Source organism: Ambystoma mexicanum, chromosome 3q, assembly GCF_040938575.1.
Source record: "Ambystoma mexicanum isolate Mex_15411 chromosome 3q, UKY_AmexF1_1, whole genome shotgun sequence".
Classification (NCBI taxonomy): Eukaryota; Metazoa; Chordata; class Amphibia; order Caudata; family Ambystomatidae; genus Ambystoma; species Ambystoma mexicanum.
The window spans coordinates 40,157,610-40,173,050 of record NC_090926.1 but is presented as its reverse complement, the minus strand read 5'-3'; the positions used below and the strand labels follow the sequence as shown (position 1 = coordinate 40,173,050).

Sequence of the window (15,441 nt, the reverse complement as noted above, 5' to 3'; positions counted from 1 at the left end):
GGGATAGGGTGGATGGGGTAGGGAGAGTGGGGTTGGGTGAGTGGTTGAGGGGAGAGATAGTGGGGATAGAGGTGGAGTGAGTGGAGGTATAGAGAGTAGGGGTAGTGGTGGAGGTCATGGAGGTAGAGAGTGTGGGGCGTAGGGTGGCTGAGTAGGTGCGGTAGATGGTGGTGGTAGTTGGTTGAGGCAGGACATATGAACAACAAAGCAGCCTCGGGAGGACTTGTCAAATGTAGCCCAAAAAAAGCGAAACATGACCCAACAAGCACATGTAATGGGGGTGGGATTGGTGGGGGTTGGGATAGTGGGAGTGGGGTCGGTGAGGGTAGAGATAGTGTGGTGGGTGTAGAGAGAGTGGGCATGGTATATTGCAGAGGCAACCTCAAGAGGAATAAAAAAGAAAAAATTGCCACTGAGAGCAGACCAATTGTACACGAAATAGCCTAATAAGACAAATCACTACCAGCTGAGAAATGGAAAGCCCGGCCAACTTGATTCTTACAGAGCTGCTAATTGGAACAGATCTTGTTAAGGAGCTCCTCATTGGGTCGTAAGGCAGAGCAGTTTCGAAAAAGAAATTTTAGTGCGTCGGCCATTTCATTCCGTGGCATTTCTGGTTGCTATGCCAACCAAATATTCTCCTTTCAGAACCCCATTTCCCTCTCTCTCTCTTTTGTAACAATGGTTTGGGCAAATGTGTGGCTTGCAACTCAAAAATTCGCCCAAACCTAAAAAGGCATACAGTTACATGAGAGAAGATGAATGTCCTACTGTAACAATGATCAAAGAAGTGATACCATGAGTGGGTAATTACATAGCTATGTCCATTCTTAACAAATAACCAAAGATATGCCCGCATTCCCAACCTCCTCGTGCATACCCCATATATTCCTCTTCTCTCTGCCACCACCCCTTCCTGTTTGTTCTCCTCTCCAACTCCCTCTTTCTCTGCATGTCTGTATTGCTTTCCTCTCTCCTTAGTCCTCTCTCCTCTCTTTGCTGTCGCTCTCCTCGCACGTCTCCCCCTCTCACTTCTTTCTCTTCCTCGGCCTTTCACTTTCCCTCTCGCCCTTCCCATGTGCCCCCTTCTCTCCTTCTAGGCCTGTCTTCCTCATGCACGCCTACCCTCCTCCCTCGCTTCTTCTTTGTCTGGCAATCGTTAGCTCCTTCCCTCTCTTTCTGCCCGTCCCTCTCTGGCTGTCCTCTCTCGCTGTCTCGCCACCTGCGCCCCTTCTTTCTCTATTTCCTCCCGCCCCTGCCCACGCTCCTCAGATGTTGCCCGGCCACTGACTGCAGTCATTATAATGAGGTGTTTTCTTGTTCTCTTGCAGGGCTGTGGGTAAAACCTGTCTGCTCATCAGCTACACGACCAATGCCTTCCCTGGGGAATATATCCCAACAGTGTGAGTATCAGACCGAGGGCAGAGCTATTCCTGTCTCTCATCGCCAGTACCGGAAGCCAAGAGGACTTTTCCAAGCCATGCCTTGTGTAGCTCCTGGCAGGCATCTCTTCTAGCATTAGGGCCGGACGTTTGTGGCACAAGTCAAAAAGTTAAGGTTCACAGACTTTTAAATATCGCCTGCCTAAACACGGAAAGTATGCTTGAAATATAAAGATGTAGTTCATGTCATGACATAAACCCATGGAATTTAGAATAACAACAGAGCAGCATTTTTTTTAAGGCTAAGTTCCCCATGTTTGGACAACAAACTTTAAAGGTCCTGATTTCAGGTACTTTCACCAGAATGCCAGGTGTAGCAGAAGTGACATTGCACGACCCTTGACCTCTGATGACAGCACAGGAAGTGATGTCATTTGACCACCCTCAAAGTGAATCACAGGAAGCACGGAACACAACCTTTCACCCCTTGAATAAACAGGAAGTGGCATCACATAGCATTGTACCTAAGTACACTACGAAAAATATGGTTACGATAGGACACACATTTAATAAAAGAATGGATCACCATATGTATCACTAATATCAGTGTGTATAGGCCCATATTACCACATTACTATGAATACAAACATATGTCCAAGGCCAAATGATAATGATGTGTCATTAAATGGCACTTACGCTTAAGCACTTTATAGAGAACAAATATACATACATTACCCAACCTGTGTTGGTACTCATTTATCAACCTCAGGGTGAAAGGCTGAGTTGGCCTTGCCGAGATTCGAACCTGCAACTTGCAGATCACACACACACATCACAGCAGCGAGCACCCAATTTACTGAGCTATCTTAATGGCTATAGCTATCTTACTGAATATAGTAAAATGAGCAATTACATGTCTGAATGTTGTCAAAGTCAGAAAGCAAATTACACTCAGTAGTGGATACCATTAAACTGGTAACTGAGATTTAACAGCAGGCCAGTTCATCTGAAATTCTGGTGCAAAGTTGGCCACATGTCAAGCCTTCATGGATCTACTTTTTCAGGCTTCAGAGGTTGGCAAACTACATACCATTGGGAGAGTCCATAACTGTGTATTAAAGAATTTAGAATAGCACAGGGAAAGCAGCGCTCTCACACAGCATCCCGTACTCTGGGCAAAAGTTACCTCATACATGCAAACAAACATCCTGAACAGCATGCCATGGAGATAGGAAAGATAGACACATTGCAACAAAGCATTAATTATGGCACAATGAAATCAAGGGTCACTTTATAATCTATGGTCAAACATTTCTACACTGTACACAAGCATTTAGGCCCAAAGATTTTGTCAAGTGACCATGTACACCGAGATGGAATGTCTTGTGATGATCGTAACAGAGCCAACGGCAGAAAAACATGCTATAACTGCAACTTGCAAAAATCAAAATACATGGTCCGAGATTGATGCTTATTGTACTCTAAATGCTTTTTGGAAGTTTTTGTTTGCATTGTAAATTTGAGATGTTTAAGAACAGACTAAATCAGTGACTCTAGCAATTATCAGCGAGTCTAGCAATTATTGTATAGAATTGCAGAAAGACAAATTATTTGTATTCCTATTTTTTCTTATTTAGGGTCACTGCTCAAAGTGTTAATCTTGTGAAACCCCCTGTTTTTTTAAGAGGCCTGAGCAAGAAAGGTAGCTCCTCCAGAAACAAAGAGGCACATGGCACTGGCCACAGCCCAGGAGCTTCAATTTAATAAAGAAAAAAAAAACATTTATTTTTAATTTTTTTAGGGGTAGCATGGGAGACCAGAGAGGCAGCAAGGGAGACCCTGATTCATGGAAGTTTTAGCACGTTGGAAAGTGACTTTGCACCCTGATTCACAGAGTGGTGGAAAGTGTATTTTTGCGGATCAGTGTGACTTTTTGCTCTGCAAAAATACACTTTCCACTTCTCTGTGAATCAGGACCGGTTCAAGGAGTCCAAAGTCACTTTGCTCCACACTAAAAATTCCATGAATTAGGGCCAAAGTGTTATGTTGACACAGAACAGTACTCTGTCACCAGTCCTCACTTCACACAAACCGCTAACAGAGCCTCATGGACTTCACAGCTTTGCTCTCAACATTCACTGTACATGTGTTTTTTTGGGGGGTAGGCCAAACCTTTTTATATATACCCAGAGCACAATGATTACTAGGTAAGTCATTCAGAGGCAGCCAATGAAGCGTGCACTGAAATCCACTCCTATGGGTTATTAAGCGGGCTTCAAGCCTCAGCCAGGTTTCAACCCTTATAAAGGTGCTCTGGAACGTTTTGAGCGGATGGTGGTCACAAGAGCCAGTGACTTTACAGGCACAATTAACAAGTATTTCTACCCCCCCTAGGACCTGCCGTATGCAACCCAATAATACATGCACCTTGCATGCAAAGGGAGTTCCATGCTCCTCCGATCCTGCTCATAGGCTAATTAAGTGGCCATGTTTCTCTTGCCTGGCTTTTGGGGCCACTGAGAGCCAGGCTCGGACTGGCATATAGGACAATGCCCGAACCAAAAACACAAAGCGGCCTGTCTTGCCATCGTGCAGCTGATCCAAACTACAGTCATGCAAGGAGTAAGATATGAACCGTTCAACAGTGGCAGAGCCATAGTGGGGGCAGTTTGCATGCCCAGTGCATGTTCAGTGAGCCCCCCAGGCTCCATCAGGTGCCCTATTATCCTCCCCGCCTTGCACCAAAAGGGCTACTGCCTTACAATGGTGGTCCAACTTCAACTTTCGATTAATAACCAATGAGTTGCAGAGTTATCTTGGGGGGGTGGTCGCAGCAGGACACTTGCAGGACACTTGTATATGAAAAATGAGTGTAAATTGTGGGTGGAATTCCACAACTTTGAACACCTTTGTATTCAGGCTTCGTTTAATTCTGTTAAAACCAGTCACCATGCCTCATTTCCCACCACATTGTAACGGTTTATTGAGAAGCCAGCCTCAACACAGGGGTTTCCTTCCTTCCCCACTTAAGGTGTGATGCAACACACTGTTTAACAGATTCTTTTCTTTAGCCCTATCCCTGGCACATATCATGCCCCTTGGATTCCTCCCCCTGAGTTAACAATGAGCCAAGAACCAGGCCGGTGTACAGGAAATATATTGGTATTTAGTTAAATGAAAAGTAATAGAAATTAGCACGAACATGTCCAACACCACTTTATCTGTGGCTCACCATTGACTTCTTTTTACACAAATCAATTGCACAAATTAGTTACAAAAAACCCACAAAAGACAATTCTTTACTTTCTACCAATTTCAGTTCAAGAAATAATTACACTGATCAATGACGAAAGCAATTATCATGTAGTGGTGTACGTTTGATTTCCTTGGGGGCTTAAAGGCTAGCAGTAGGATGTCAAGATCGATACAAATGCATATGGTAATTGTGATTTCACCCACACTTTTGGTTTAAAACAAACACAGGGTGATTTAGCAGTTTGTTTTTGACCCCTCCCCTCTACTTTGGTCTATGTTGGTGAAGTTGGACAAAGAGATTGGACTGATTTAAGAACAAAGACACCCCTCTTCCTTAAAGAATTCGGGGTCAGCAGGAAAACAAGGATTACCCAATTCATTTATAGGCTATAGATCTCAGCATACACTGGGAAGTGAGTTTTGGAAATTTTGAATTTTAACAAAATTCAGCCCTGTCATGTTATGCCAAAGGGGGAATTTATTAAATTAATATTTTTGGTTCAATAGGCTAAGGATGTACACAAAATTGCCTCCCCTGAACACTCTAAAGGGAAAGGATTCAAGGAAAAGCATACGCCCCCGCCTTTTGCTTTCCCAGGGCCCAGTTCTACTTACATAGAAAGCCTCTCTTTAAAGTTCAGGAACGCCAGCTGCATCTCAGGACACTCTGGAAAGATAGGGCAGGGTCTGGTCTCAAAGATGGCCTCCCGCTCTCCACCATAGGACCCAGTCAGTTTTGAGACCTTCCTAGAAATAGACAGCTCCAGCCAGATGCACTCTCAGCAATCTCCTCTAGTGTTTCCTTACAGCTATCAGATGTTAAGTTTCAGCAGCCCTCTCTGTCTCTCTGTCTCTCTCTTGTTCCTCTGTGTCCCTTGTGTGCCCCTGTCCTAGTGCAGTCCCCCTTATATAGCAGCGATGACACCACCAATGTTACAATCTTGGGGCAGTACCCTGCAATAATTCCCGCAACTAGGATTGAAAAGTTACCCTTCTCTCTCCTCCCAAACCCAGCCTCCAAATCAGGATTGATTTAGGGGTCTGGAGCAGCATGTGGCAATTGCCATTTGTAATCGACATTTGTTTTCATTTCTTATTTTTGGCAAAAACTAGTTATGTATCACAACTTCATAATTTTACTAACAACTGCCATAATATACATATTTTCTGATTCAGCTAACCATGGGGAATTAGATAAGCCAACCACCAGCCCGTACCTTGCAGCACGGCCATGTGGCACCTTTATGCCATTTCCATAAAATGCATAACAGTTATGAATATGTAAGTTATTACCCATATGCTTAATGTTATTCTCCACCCTCTCAACAACTCTCACATTTGGAACATGTTCAGATCAGCCAGTAACACATCTTAGATAGCCATTACAGTTCCCTGAATAGCAGGTGGATGAATTTTATATCTCCAAAATCGCCTGGAAAATACAAAACAAATTGGTACATAAATGAAGAAAGTCCACCTTATGATTGGTGAGAAAAAAGCCGAAATGATAATAGTCCCTCCACTGGGCTGTCGCGAGTTCGCTGTGAGCACGAGTTTGTGATCTGCTTACAGCAGCAATTTGGATTTCCCCCAGCATGGATTCTGTTTCTATGAAATCCCCCTGCAGAGCTCTGGTTTTAGCCAGCTGGTCAGCCAGGTCATTCCCAGTTTTATCTGGCCCCTCTATGTTGGAATGACATCTTATCTCCTTACAATAAATGGTCATCCCATTGGAGGTCACTGGATCGTCAATTGACTGGATCAGTTTGGCATGCTTTAGGGGTTTGTTGTTGGCACAAAGCATGCCTCGCTGCTTCCAGTTAATCAGGTGCTCCACAAACCCATTTCTGACAAAATCCGAGTCAGTGATTATGACCAGTTCATTGAGTTGGTGGCACACTGCAGTGGGGATAGCTTGATAAACAACCATCAACTCTGCAACCTGACTACTTCGGGGTTCTATTTTATAACCAGCAGAGGGTTCTGGGGTATCATTAACCCAGGCATTCCCAATGCCAGCCACCAGTTCTTTTTCCCTGTTGTTATCAATATGGTAGGAGTACCCATCCACATAAACTGTGGGTACCCCCTGAAAGGAGTCTTCTTCATAGACCTTGTGTGGGGAAGTTAAGTACGCCTCCATGTTGTTGGTCATTAGACTTGTGTCCTTGGGTCAGTTTTCTTGAGCGCCATCATGCAACTCCACCAACCCTTGAACCAGGGGATTCTTCTTGTTTTGGTCATATCTGACTTCCACAGGAAACCGTTGCATGGACAGAATCCAGGCAGTAATTCTGGAATTACTAACATTCCCCGCCGAGATTCTATGACTTTGTAGATATTGCAAGGGTTGGCGGAGAATCTAAACAATAATGTGTTCCCCCTGTATGAATGGGCAGTAATTTTCAGCACCCTCACCATTGCCAGACATGCCTTCTCTCAGGCACTGAATTTTTTCTCCACAGAGAACAAAGTCTTGCTCGCATATGAGATGACTTTGCTGAGCTTGTCATGGTTTTGGTACAATACCACTGTTAGGCAAGTATCTGAGAACCCTGTCTCCAAGAAGAACTCCTTGTTCTTCATGGGGTAAGCCAAACAAGGATCCTGGCAAAGGCTTCATTTCAGTTGTTTAACTGCCTCAGAGTGTTCTGGACCCCACTCCCACTTGACTCCGGCCTTTAATAAAAGGACAAAGGGTTGAGTGACCTCTGCATAGTTTTCAATGAACCTTCGTCTATAATTAATACGTCCAAGAAGGCTTCTTTATTCTCACAGAGCGGTTAGGGACTTTTAATTTCAATAAGGTTTCCACCTTCTTCATCTGGGGATTAAGACCCTCAGGGGTGATCTCGTACCTTAAGAAGTTCACTCCGGTCTTACACCACTGTGCCTTCTGAAAGGAAAGTTTTGCTCTGGCTATCTGCAAATGGGTTAGAACATGGGAGATTTCTACTATATGTTCCTCTACAGTTGAGCTCCTGATCAAAACATCATCCACATAGGCCAGGTTTCCCCTTGCATCCAATTCGGGCATGGCCTCATGCAGGAAGATGTTGAACTCATTGCCAGAGTTTATGTATGCAAAGGGGTTCAGGTCCATGTGTACTGCTGTCCCCGGAAAGTAAAGGCAAGCTTGTACTGGTCTACCTTACTCACGGGTATTGTCCACTAACCGTTGGTCAGGTCAATGGTGGTAGAAATGTTTGGCCCTTGGATCTGGGCCAGTCCCTGATCGATGTAGGGAAGGAGCCATCTTGACATGTGGACCCATTAGTTCAACTCCCTCAGGTCTGCACATAGTCTCCATTGGCCGTTTGGTTTGAGGATCCCTACTACCGGGTTGTTGAAGGTACTGTGGATCGGACCAATTATCCCACACATTCTAAATTCTTAATAATCTCTGTGAATTACTCCATGGACTCGAGAGGTAAGCAGTATTGTTTTACAAAATGCTGAAGCCATCTCAGGGTTTGTGGGAATGGTGGTTGAATGAATGGATGTGTATCCACAGTTGTATGAGTCCACTGAAAAGATATCTTGGAATTCCAGGAGGACCTGTTTTAGCTTTTGACTTTGTTCCTCAGTCTCACAGGCATTAGCAAGATTGATCCTTTCACCAACCATCTGCTTGAAACCTGGAAAGACCTTGGGTTTGCCAATTTCAGCTATATCCTCCAGTTGGGTGGAGAGATCGCTTTTGTTGGTGATGAACTGGACAGGGGATTCAAGGTAGTGGTCCTTGACTCTGAACACTACCTCCTCCCTCCTAATGTCACAGGTCACCGCTTCCACACTGTAGGGGCAGGAAGAGTATACTAGGAAATTCCCCCCATGCCTAGTAAAAACATTTTCTGGAGGAATCCCGTTGCTGATGTCAAAACAATCATTTGGGATTGGTCCCATGATTTCATTACCTAAATAGAACAATGTTGGGCACCAACCGCCTTTCCAATAAAGGTGATACTTCGAGGGTCACTGTTAACCACCAATATTCAAATGGTGTGTGTTCTAGGTCTAGTAGAGGTGTTGGATTTAAATACAAACCTTGTTCTTGGAGATGGGAATTTAGATTTATATATGTGTCCTGATGTGTGAGGTTCTGTCCTCGCTTAATTGTGAGGGTGAGAGTAAGTTGTCGCACTGCCCTGGGATGGTAACCTGTTCTCTCACTTGAACCTCAATGGCATAAAGTAGCAATTGAGCTAACCGCAATGCTTTTTCAATGTTTTCAAAGCCCATGGGGTTACCCTCCAGACGGGACCACGCCTTACGATTAATTAGATCCAAATTGATTGCGAATCGGTTGACAATGCCACTTTCCAGATAAAAGGCGGAAGGTACATCCCTCACAACCCAACAATTATGTTCTATGCTTTTGTTGACAATGTACATTTTTAGCATACACCTGCTAGGCAGGAGATGTATGGAATTTGGGATTTCTAGACCAACTTCCCATTTGGTAATCAATTTACATGTATGAATCGTCTGATCTTTTGGGAGTTTCCTGAAACATTCTTTGCTGATGAAGCTCCTCCTATTATTCAGGCATACTCTGGCAAGCACTGGTTCCTGCACCTTATTTAACTGAATGGGGAAAAACAACTGTTTGCCCTTTTTCTGAATGTCCGTCAGACTTTGAGCGGGTTCTTCCTTGTCTGGTTTCACAGGACTCAAGGTTTCTTCAGATTTTGGACTGGTTTACAATTTTAGGGTGTTCCCTTCCAGTGTGGCTTGCCACTCAAAACTGGGAGGAAGGTTGATTTTCAAGAGTGGAGAAGGGTTCCCATCACTAGTTTGTTCTCCTACAGAGATGACAGTGATGTCGGGGACTCAGTGTTTCTATTCAGAACGTTGATCCATTACGTGACAGGTACCATTCAGGCTTACATAATTGGTACTCATTTTTATTTTGATAGGACGGTTAGTCTGAGTCCAGAGGACCTAGTTTACACAGTCAATCAGAGGTGATAACCTCCTCAGGAGATCTTTCCCCAGTAAACAAGGTGTGCCCTCTAGAGTCACAACTATCACCAGAGGTTTCAGTCAGTGCTATCCAATTTATATCTCCAGATCCGCAGTCCCTTTGATGTAAATATCATTTTCGTCAAAATTTTGGAGTTGTCTGGGAAGTGGTGTGAATGGAATTTGGTGGCCCTCCCCCATCCTGAGTTCAGTTGGTCAAAAGCCCTTTTTGACAGGAGAGTGGTTTGGGATCTAGTATCCATCAGAGCTGATAATTCAAACTGACCCTGCGCCTTGGCTGGTGCATAAATCGGCCTTCTTTCTCCTCCATGGTGCAAAGAAAGTGTGAGTAATTGGACAGCCCAGTGGGCATTTTCTTAATATTGAACTCCAACACTGTGTGATCCTGGGCAGTTTTCTGTGTTGGAGTTTGGGAATCTGTAAAAAAAACATTGCAACTCGCAATGGGAGTTTTTGGGGAATCCTCCTTTTCCCCGGCTCTTTGGCTGTCCCCCATTACCTGGCAGCAGCTCTCAGAACCTGTTTGGTGAAAGGGCTCCCCCTCCATTTCACTTCTGTCTGGCTAACATATTTTGAGTTGAATAGTTTCTGGTTCTGAGTTGGTCTCCATACTTACCCTATCCCACTAAGGGTCTTATGTGACCCGTTTTACTTTGGGGGATCCCCCGTTTTTGAAAGAGACGGTCTGCTTTCTGCTTACCTGAATCCTCCAAGGATTCTTCTCTTTCAAAGGGGATAATCCTGAGTTCCTCCAAAAAGTGGGTTCTTCTTTGGCTTCTCCTACTTTCCCTTTGCTCTTTGGGTTCTAACATTTTGGGGGGTAGAAGAGACTCTTTCAGGCTGAGAGGTTTTTACGGGTTCTGTTTGGGTGAGAAAGGAAGCTTCCGGTAGGGCTTGGTATCTCCCCTGCACCCTGGTCCCCTCCTTTGGAACATGTGGTTTGTCATAGGTTTCTTCCCATCATTTCCCCCCCTGGGGTGTCAGACCTGGGTGTTGGGGGATTCTGGGAAGCAGGGTTATGTTGAGAGACAGCATGCACCCTAGTTCATCGGTTAGTTGCTAGACATGTCACTCCAGTTGTGAGACCATGTCTGGGTGGTAGGGAGGTCTGAAGTCATAACTCTGCTGTTCCCGAAAAGGGTAACTGTCACTTCCCCTGGATTAGCTTGGGTACTACAAATTCCCCACACACTTTTCCATCCCGAATCTCCCTTCTCCCGGGTTCAGGGATCTATTGTCCTGGAACTGGCAAAAGAGAGGATTGTTTTGGAAGTTCTGGTTTGGGGGATATCTAGGGAAAAGTTCAGATTGCGAGGTGGAGTCATACTTCTATCCTGAGGGAAGTTTGGAGGGAAGTTTCACGGGATAGTACTTACCTGATTACCCCCAGCAACCCCCCTTGGGTCGTGAGAGTGTATACATACCCCAGGATTGGCTTAGTACCTTTGGACCTAGGATTTATATAGGTGGCAGGGTGAGAGGGATCATAGTTCTGGGCCCCTGCCTGACTACCATTTGATTGGTCTGTGTTGGGGGGTGGTCCCTTCTACTTTCCATTTTGCCTGTTGGCAGGAGTGTTACTTTTAGGCCCCTTTGTCTCCAGATCCAATGGAGGGGTCATTTTTACCTCCGCCACCTTTCCAGCAGCAGGGGTTTTAGAAGGCTTGGGGTTTCAGTGGTATTTTTACCCTCAGCAGGGTTCTAGACCTCGTAAATGCTGGTGTCCTGTTAAACCACCCAATCCAGTGTCCTATGCTTGTGAAAGTCACGCACCGACTGAGTCATTATGTATTTGGGGAGAGCATGGACATATGTAGTTGTGAACTCCCTACTATTGGTGTTCACCCGCCCGAAAGTCTGAGCAAATGCGTGCTTTAGCTCCTGCACATACTTCCTAGGCGCCTGATCTTCCCCACACTGCAAGTTATATGCAGCCTTACGGGCCTCTTGTGGGTTCTGCTGGGTGGAAAAATGTTTCAATATGGCCGCCTATAAGTGGACCATTTATAATGATCCTGGTCCTCCAGGCCTGAAACGAAATTGGAGTACTCAGGTGAGTACGTCCATTTCGCAAATGCTAGGAGGATCCCATCATCTGCTCATAAAGTTTCAAGTGTTCCCATACCGAATACTTGGCATTCTTGTGGTATGGGGTCAGGAAGCTCTTTATGGCCTTGACTTGTCTTATTGGGTCTTTCACAAAATACTTGCTCTGCTTCGTGTGTCTTTCTCTTCCTCTGCACCTGAGTTCACACACCTTCTGACTCAGTGCTGCTGCTGGTACTCTCTTCCTTGTCTTCTAGGCCCTCCTTATCTCTATGACACTGGGAATATCTCCCAGAACCATGGGGTCTGGACTCCTCTCGCCTGGACCAAGGTGAACTCTCAGGGTCACTCTCCCTGGAGTTCGTTTTAGGCCCAGGATAGAACCCAATTTCCTCATCCCTCCCCCCAGTCTGGGGAATTTCCCTCCTGCCCCTGAATATACAGAGGTTTTTAGAATGCCCTTCCTATGCTGAGGGTCTGGCTTTTCTCCTTCAGCAAAGCGGGCAAGGTAGTCTCTTTGTAGGTGCATTGTCAGCCAATCTAGCTCTCTGACTTTCTCATCATAAGAGTTTTCATGGTCTGAAGTACTTACAGTAATATTCCTTACTTCCCAGGGCACACTGGTCCGGCCACTTTCCCTTCTATGAGGTAGAGATGAATACTCATCAATGTCAGACAGAGACTGACCTTCTTGATCAGTTGGGATAGGCCTTGGTAAGTCTAACTGCCTCATGTCACCCTGTTCTTGATAGGTGGCATGCATGAGGTTGGTTCCCATTTGTGTACGAGAGGTTGTAAATGACTGGCAAGAGGTCCATGTCGGGGACGGTGCCTCACCTTGATCAGTGGGCCTTGTCCATCATCCTGATTAGTCAGGGTGCCTCAGTGCCTGTTTATTCATTTCAATTTGCTTGGTGAGGCTCTCACACCTGTCTCTCTTTTTGTATTTGCTGTTAGTAGTCAGAGAACCGGCTTTTTAATTCTGACACTAAGGCCTGATTAGTGTCAAGCACCCTGCTCTGAGCTGCCAACCGATCCTTTGTTTGCTGCACCTCATGCTGCAGTTATTCATTTTCGCTCTGTGAGCCCTGTATGCTGTATTCCTATTCAAGGCTCTTTTCCTTCAGGAAACTAATCTCATTCTCTTGATCATCCCTACCATTCACTGCCTCTGATAGTTCAGCTTCTATTTGTCTCACTCGCTCTACAAGCTCATTGCTTTCTTCTCTACTTCTGGTCAGTTCCTTATCTACCTCCATTCCCAACGTATTTATCCTCTGTAATAGGACACTGTTATCCTGATTCAAGAGATCTTTTTCCTGAGCCAGATGCGTCCTTTGTTGTTCAGAGTACTTACCTGCTGATGTATCGGATCAAAGTAATTTTGGCACTCAAACCCTTTAATAAATAATTGACTATTTTCATTTTTCAATTGTTTTATTTCTGATTGGAATGCGATAATGTCCACTGGAAAACAATATTATGAGCAGCCTGGTCCTTTAGCTTGTGTTGCAGTGTGCTCAGATTTTCTACACACACACTTTATGTGCATTTTTCAGTGCAGAAAATGGTGTTTCACACTCTCCACTCCTGCAGAGTTTTTAACTCAGCTTTGAGTTGCTGAAGGATCCTAGGCCTTTGACAGGTCTTCCAGCCTGATTCATCCTACTAGCCTTACTATTTTGCCAACACTCTTCCACTAAAAGCAAATTAAAATATAACTGAGCAGTTAGCTCAGCCATTTGTATCTGCTCATCACAGGCAGTTGTGGTCATATAAACTGCCTCAAGTGCTTTGTGCAATATTCCACCTTCAAACAAAATATCATTGCTTACTGAGGTAACCTCCCACACAATTCTGGTTTGCTAGTTTCCTGATCGTGCTCAACCCTTCTCCTTTAAGAAATTATTTAGTTAGGAGATGCTCCCTGGCTTCACCAATTTTTACAGTAATCATTTTCACAATTGGCTTTTTGCACCTGTGTAAAACTTTTTTCATGCAGGGGCAAAATCAGCTTGTTCCTGCTTGATGTCCTCACGCCAATAAATTCGAACACAATCTTAATGTTACACCTATACACCTCCATGGGTCTCAGGGGTCAAGTCCTCGTGGCACTTTAACAAAACAAAGATTACTTTCCCTCCACCTTAATGCAATTGCATCAAAATGAATAGTCTATCATAATGTACATCCCATGGGTCAGAAATAGGCAGCTAAATCCTGCCCACAAGCCCCCAATTTGTAACAGTTTATTGAGAAGCCTCCCCCAAACAGGGATTTCCTTCCTTCCCCTCTTAAGGTGTGACACAACAAACTGTTTAACGGATTCTTTTCTTTAGCCCCCAAAAACATATCATGCACCTTTGATCCCTCTCCCTGAGCTAACAATGAGCCAAGAAACAGGCCGGTGTACAGGAAATATATTGCTATTTATTTAAATTAAAAGGATAGAAAGTAACACAAAAATGTCAAACACCACTTTATCTGTGGCTCACCGTTAAATTCTTGTTATTCAAATCAATTGCATAAATTAGTTACAAAAAAAAAATCACAATTCTTTACTTTATACCAATTTCACTTCAAGAAATGATTACACTGATTAATAACGAAAGCAAATATCATGTAGTGTTGTGTGATTTTGATTTTCCTGCGGGCATAAAGGCTAGCAGTAGGATTTCAAGATTGCTACAAACACATATGGCAATTGTGATTTTGCCCACATTTTTGCTTTAAAATAAACACAGGGTGATTTAGCAGTTTGTTTTTTAGACCCCCCGCCCAACTTTGGTCTGTGTTGGGGAAGTCAGACAAAAAGGTTGGACTGAGTTAAGAACAAAGGCACCCCTCTTCCTTAAAGAAGTCGGGGTCAGCAGGACAACAAGGATTACCCAATTTATTTATAGGCTATAGTTTTCATCACACACTGAGAAGTGAGCGTTGTTAATTTCGAATTTTAACAACATTCACCCCGTCGTGTTCTTCATAAGGGGGAATTCATTAAATGAATATGTTTGGTTGAATAGGCTAAGAATCTACGCAGTTTTGCCCCCTCCACCCCCACGCTAAAGGGGAAGTATTCAAGGCAAGCATGCTCCGACACCATTTGGTTTCCCAGGGCTCAGTTCAACTTCCATAGAAAGCCTCTGATTAAAGTTCCGGAAAGCCAGCTGCATCTCAGGACACTCTGGGAAGGTAGGGCAGGGGTCTGGTCACTCCACTCTCAAAGATGGCTTGCCGCTCTCCACCATAGGACCCAGTCAGCTTTGAGGCCTTCCTAGAAATAGACAGATCCACCCAGATGCACTCTCAGCAATCTCCTCTGGTGTTTCCTTACAGCTATCAGATGGCAAGTTTCATCAGCCCTCTGTGTCTCTCTGTATCCCTGTCCATCTCCTGTTCCTGTGTGTCCCAAGTGTCCCCCTGTCCTAGAGCAGTCCCCCTCATATAGCAGTGATTACACCACCAATTTTATAATCTTGGGAAGTACCCTGCAATAATTCTTGCCAATGTGATTGGACAGTTACCCTTCTCTCTCCCCTCAAACCCAGCCTCCAAGTCAGGATTGGTTTAGGTGTCTGGAGCAACATATGGAAATTCCCATGTGTAATCACCATTTGTTCTCCTTTCAAATTTTTGGCAAAAACGAGTTATATATCCCAACTTCATAGTTTTACTAGCAACTGCCATAATATACATTTTTTTGTTATTTAGCTAATCATGGGGAATTAGATAAGCTGACCACCAGGTCCGTACCATGTAGCACAGTCATGTG

General features: G+C 44.5%; 1 protein-coding gene across 1 annotated transcript in view; it reads left to right on the top strand.

Moving 5' to 3' along the window:
- LOC138582072 (ras-related C3 botulinum toxin substrate 2) overlaps positions 1-15,441 on the top strand; it is a 215,088-nt gene that overhangs the window by 43,230 nt on the left and 156,417 nt on the right. The window contains exon 2 of the mRNA XM_069653020.1: positions 1,332-1,403. Within this exon, the coding sequence (XP_069509121.1) occupies positions 1,332-1,403 (72 nt within the window). The remainder of the gene's footprint in view (positions 1-1,331; positions 1,404-15,441) is intronic.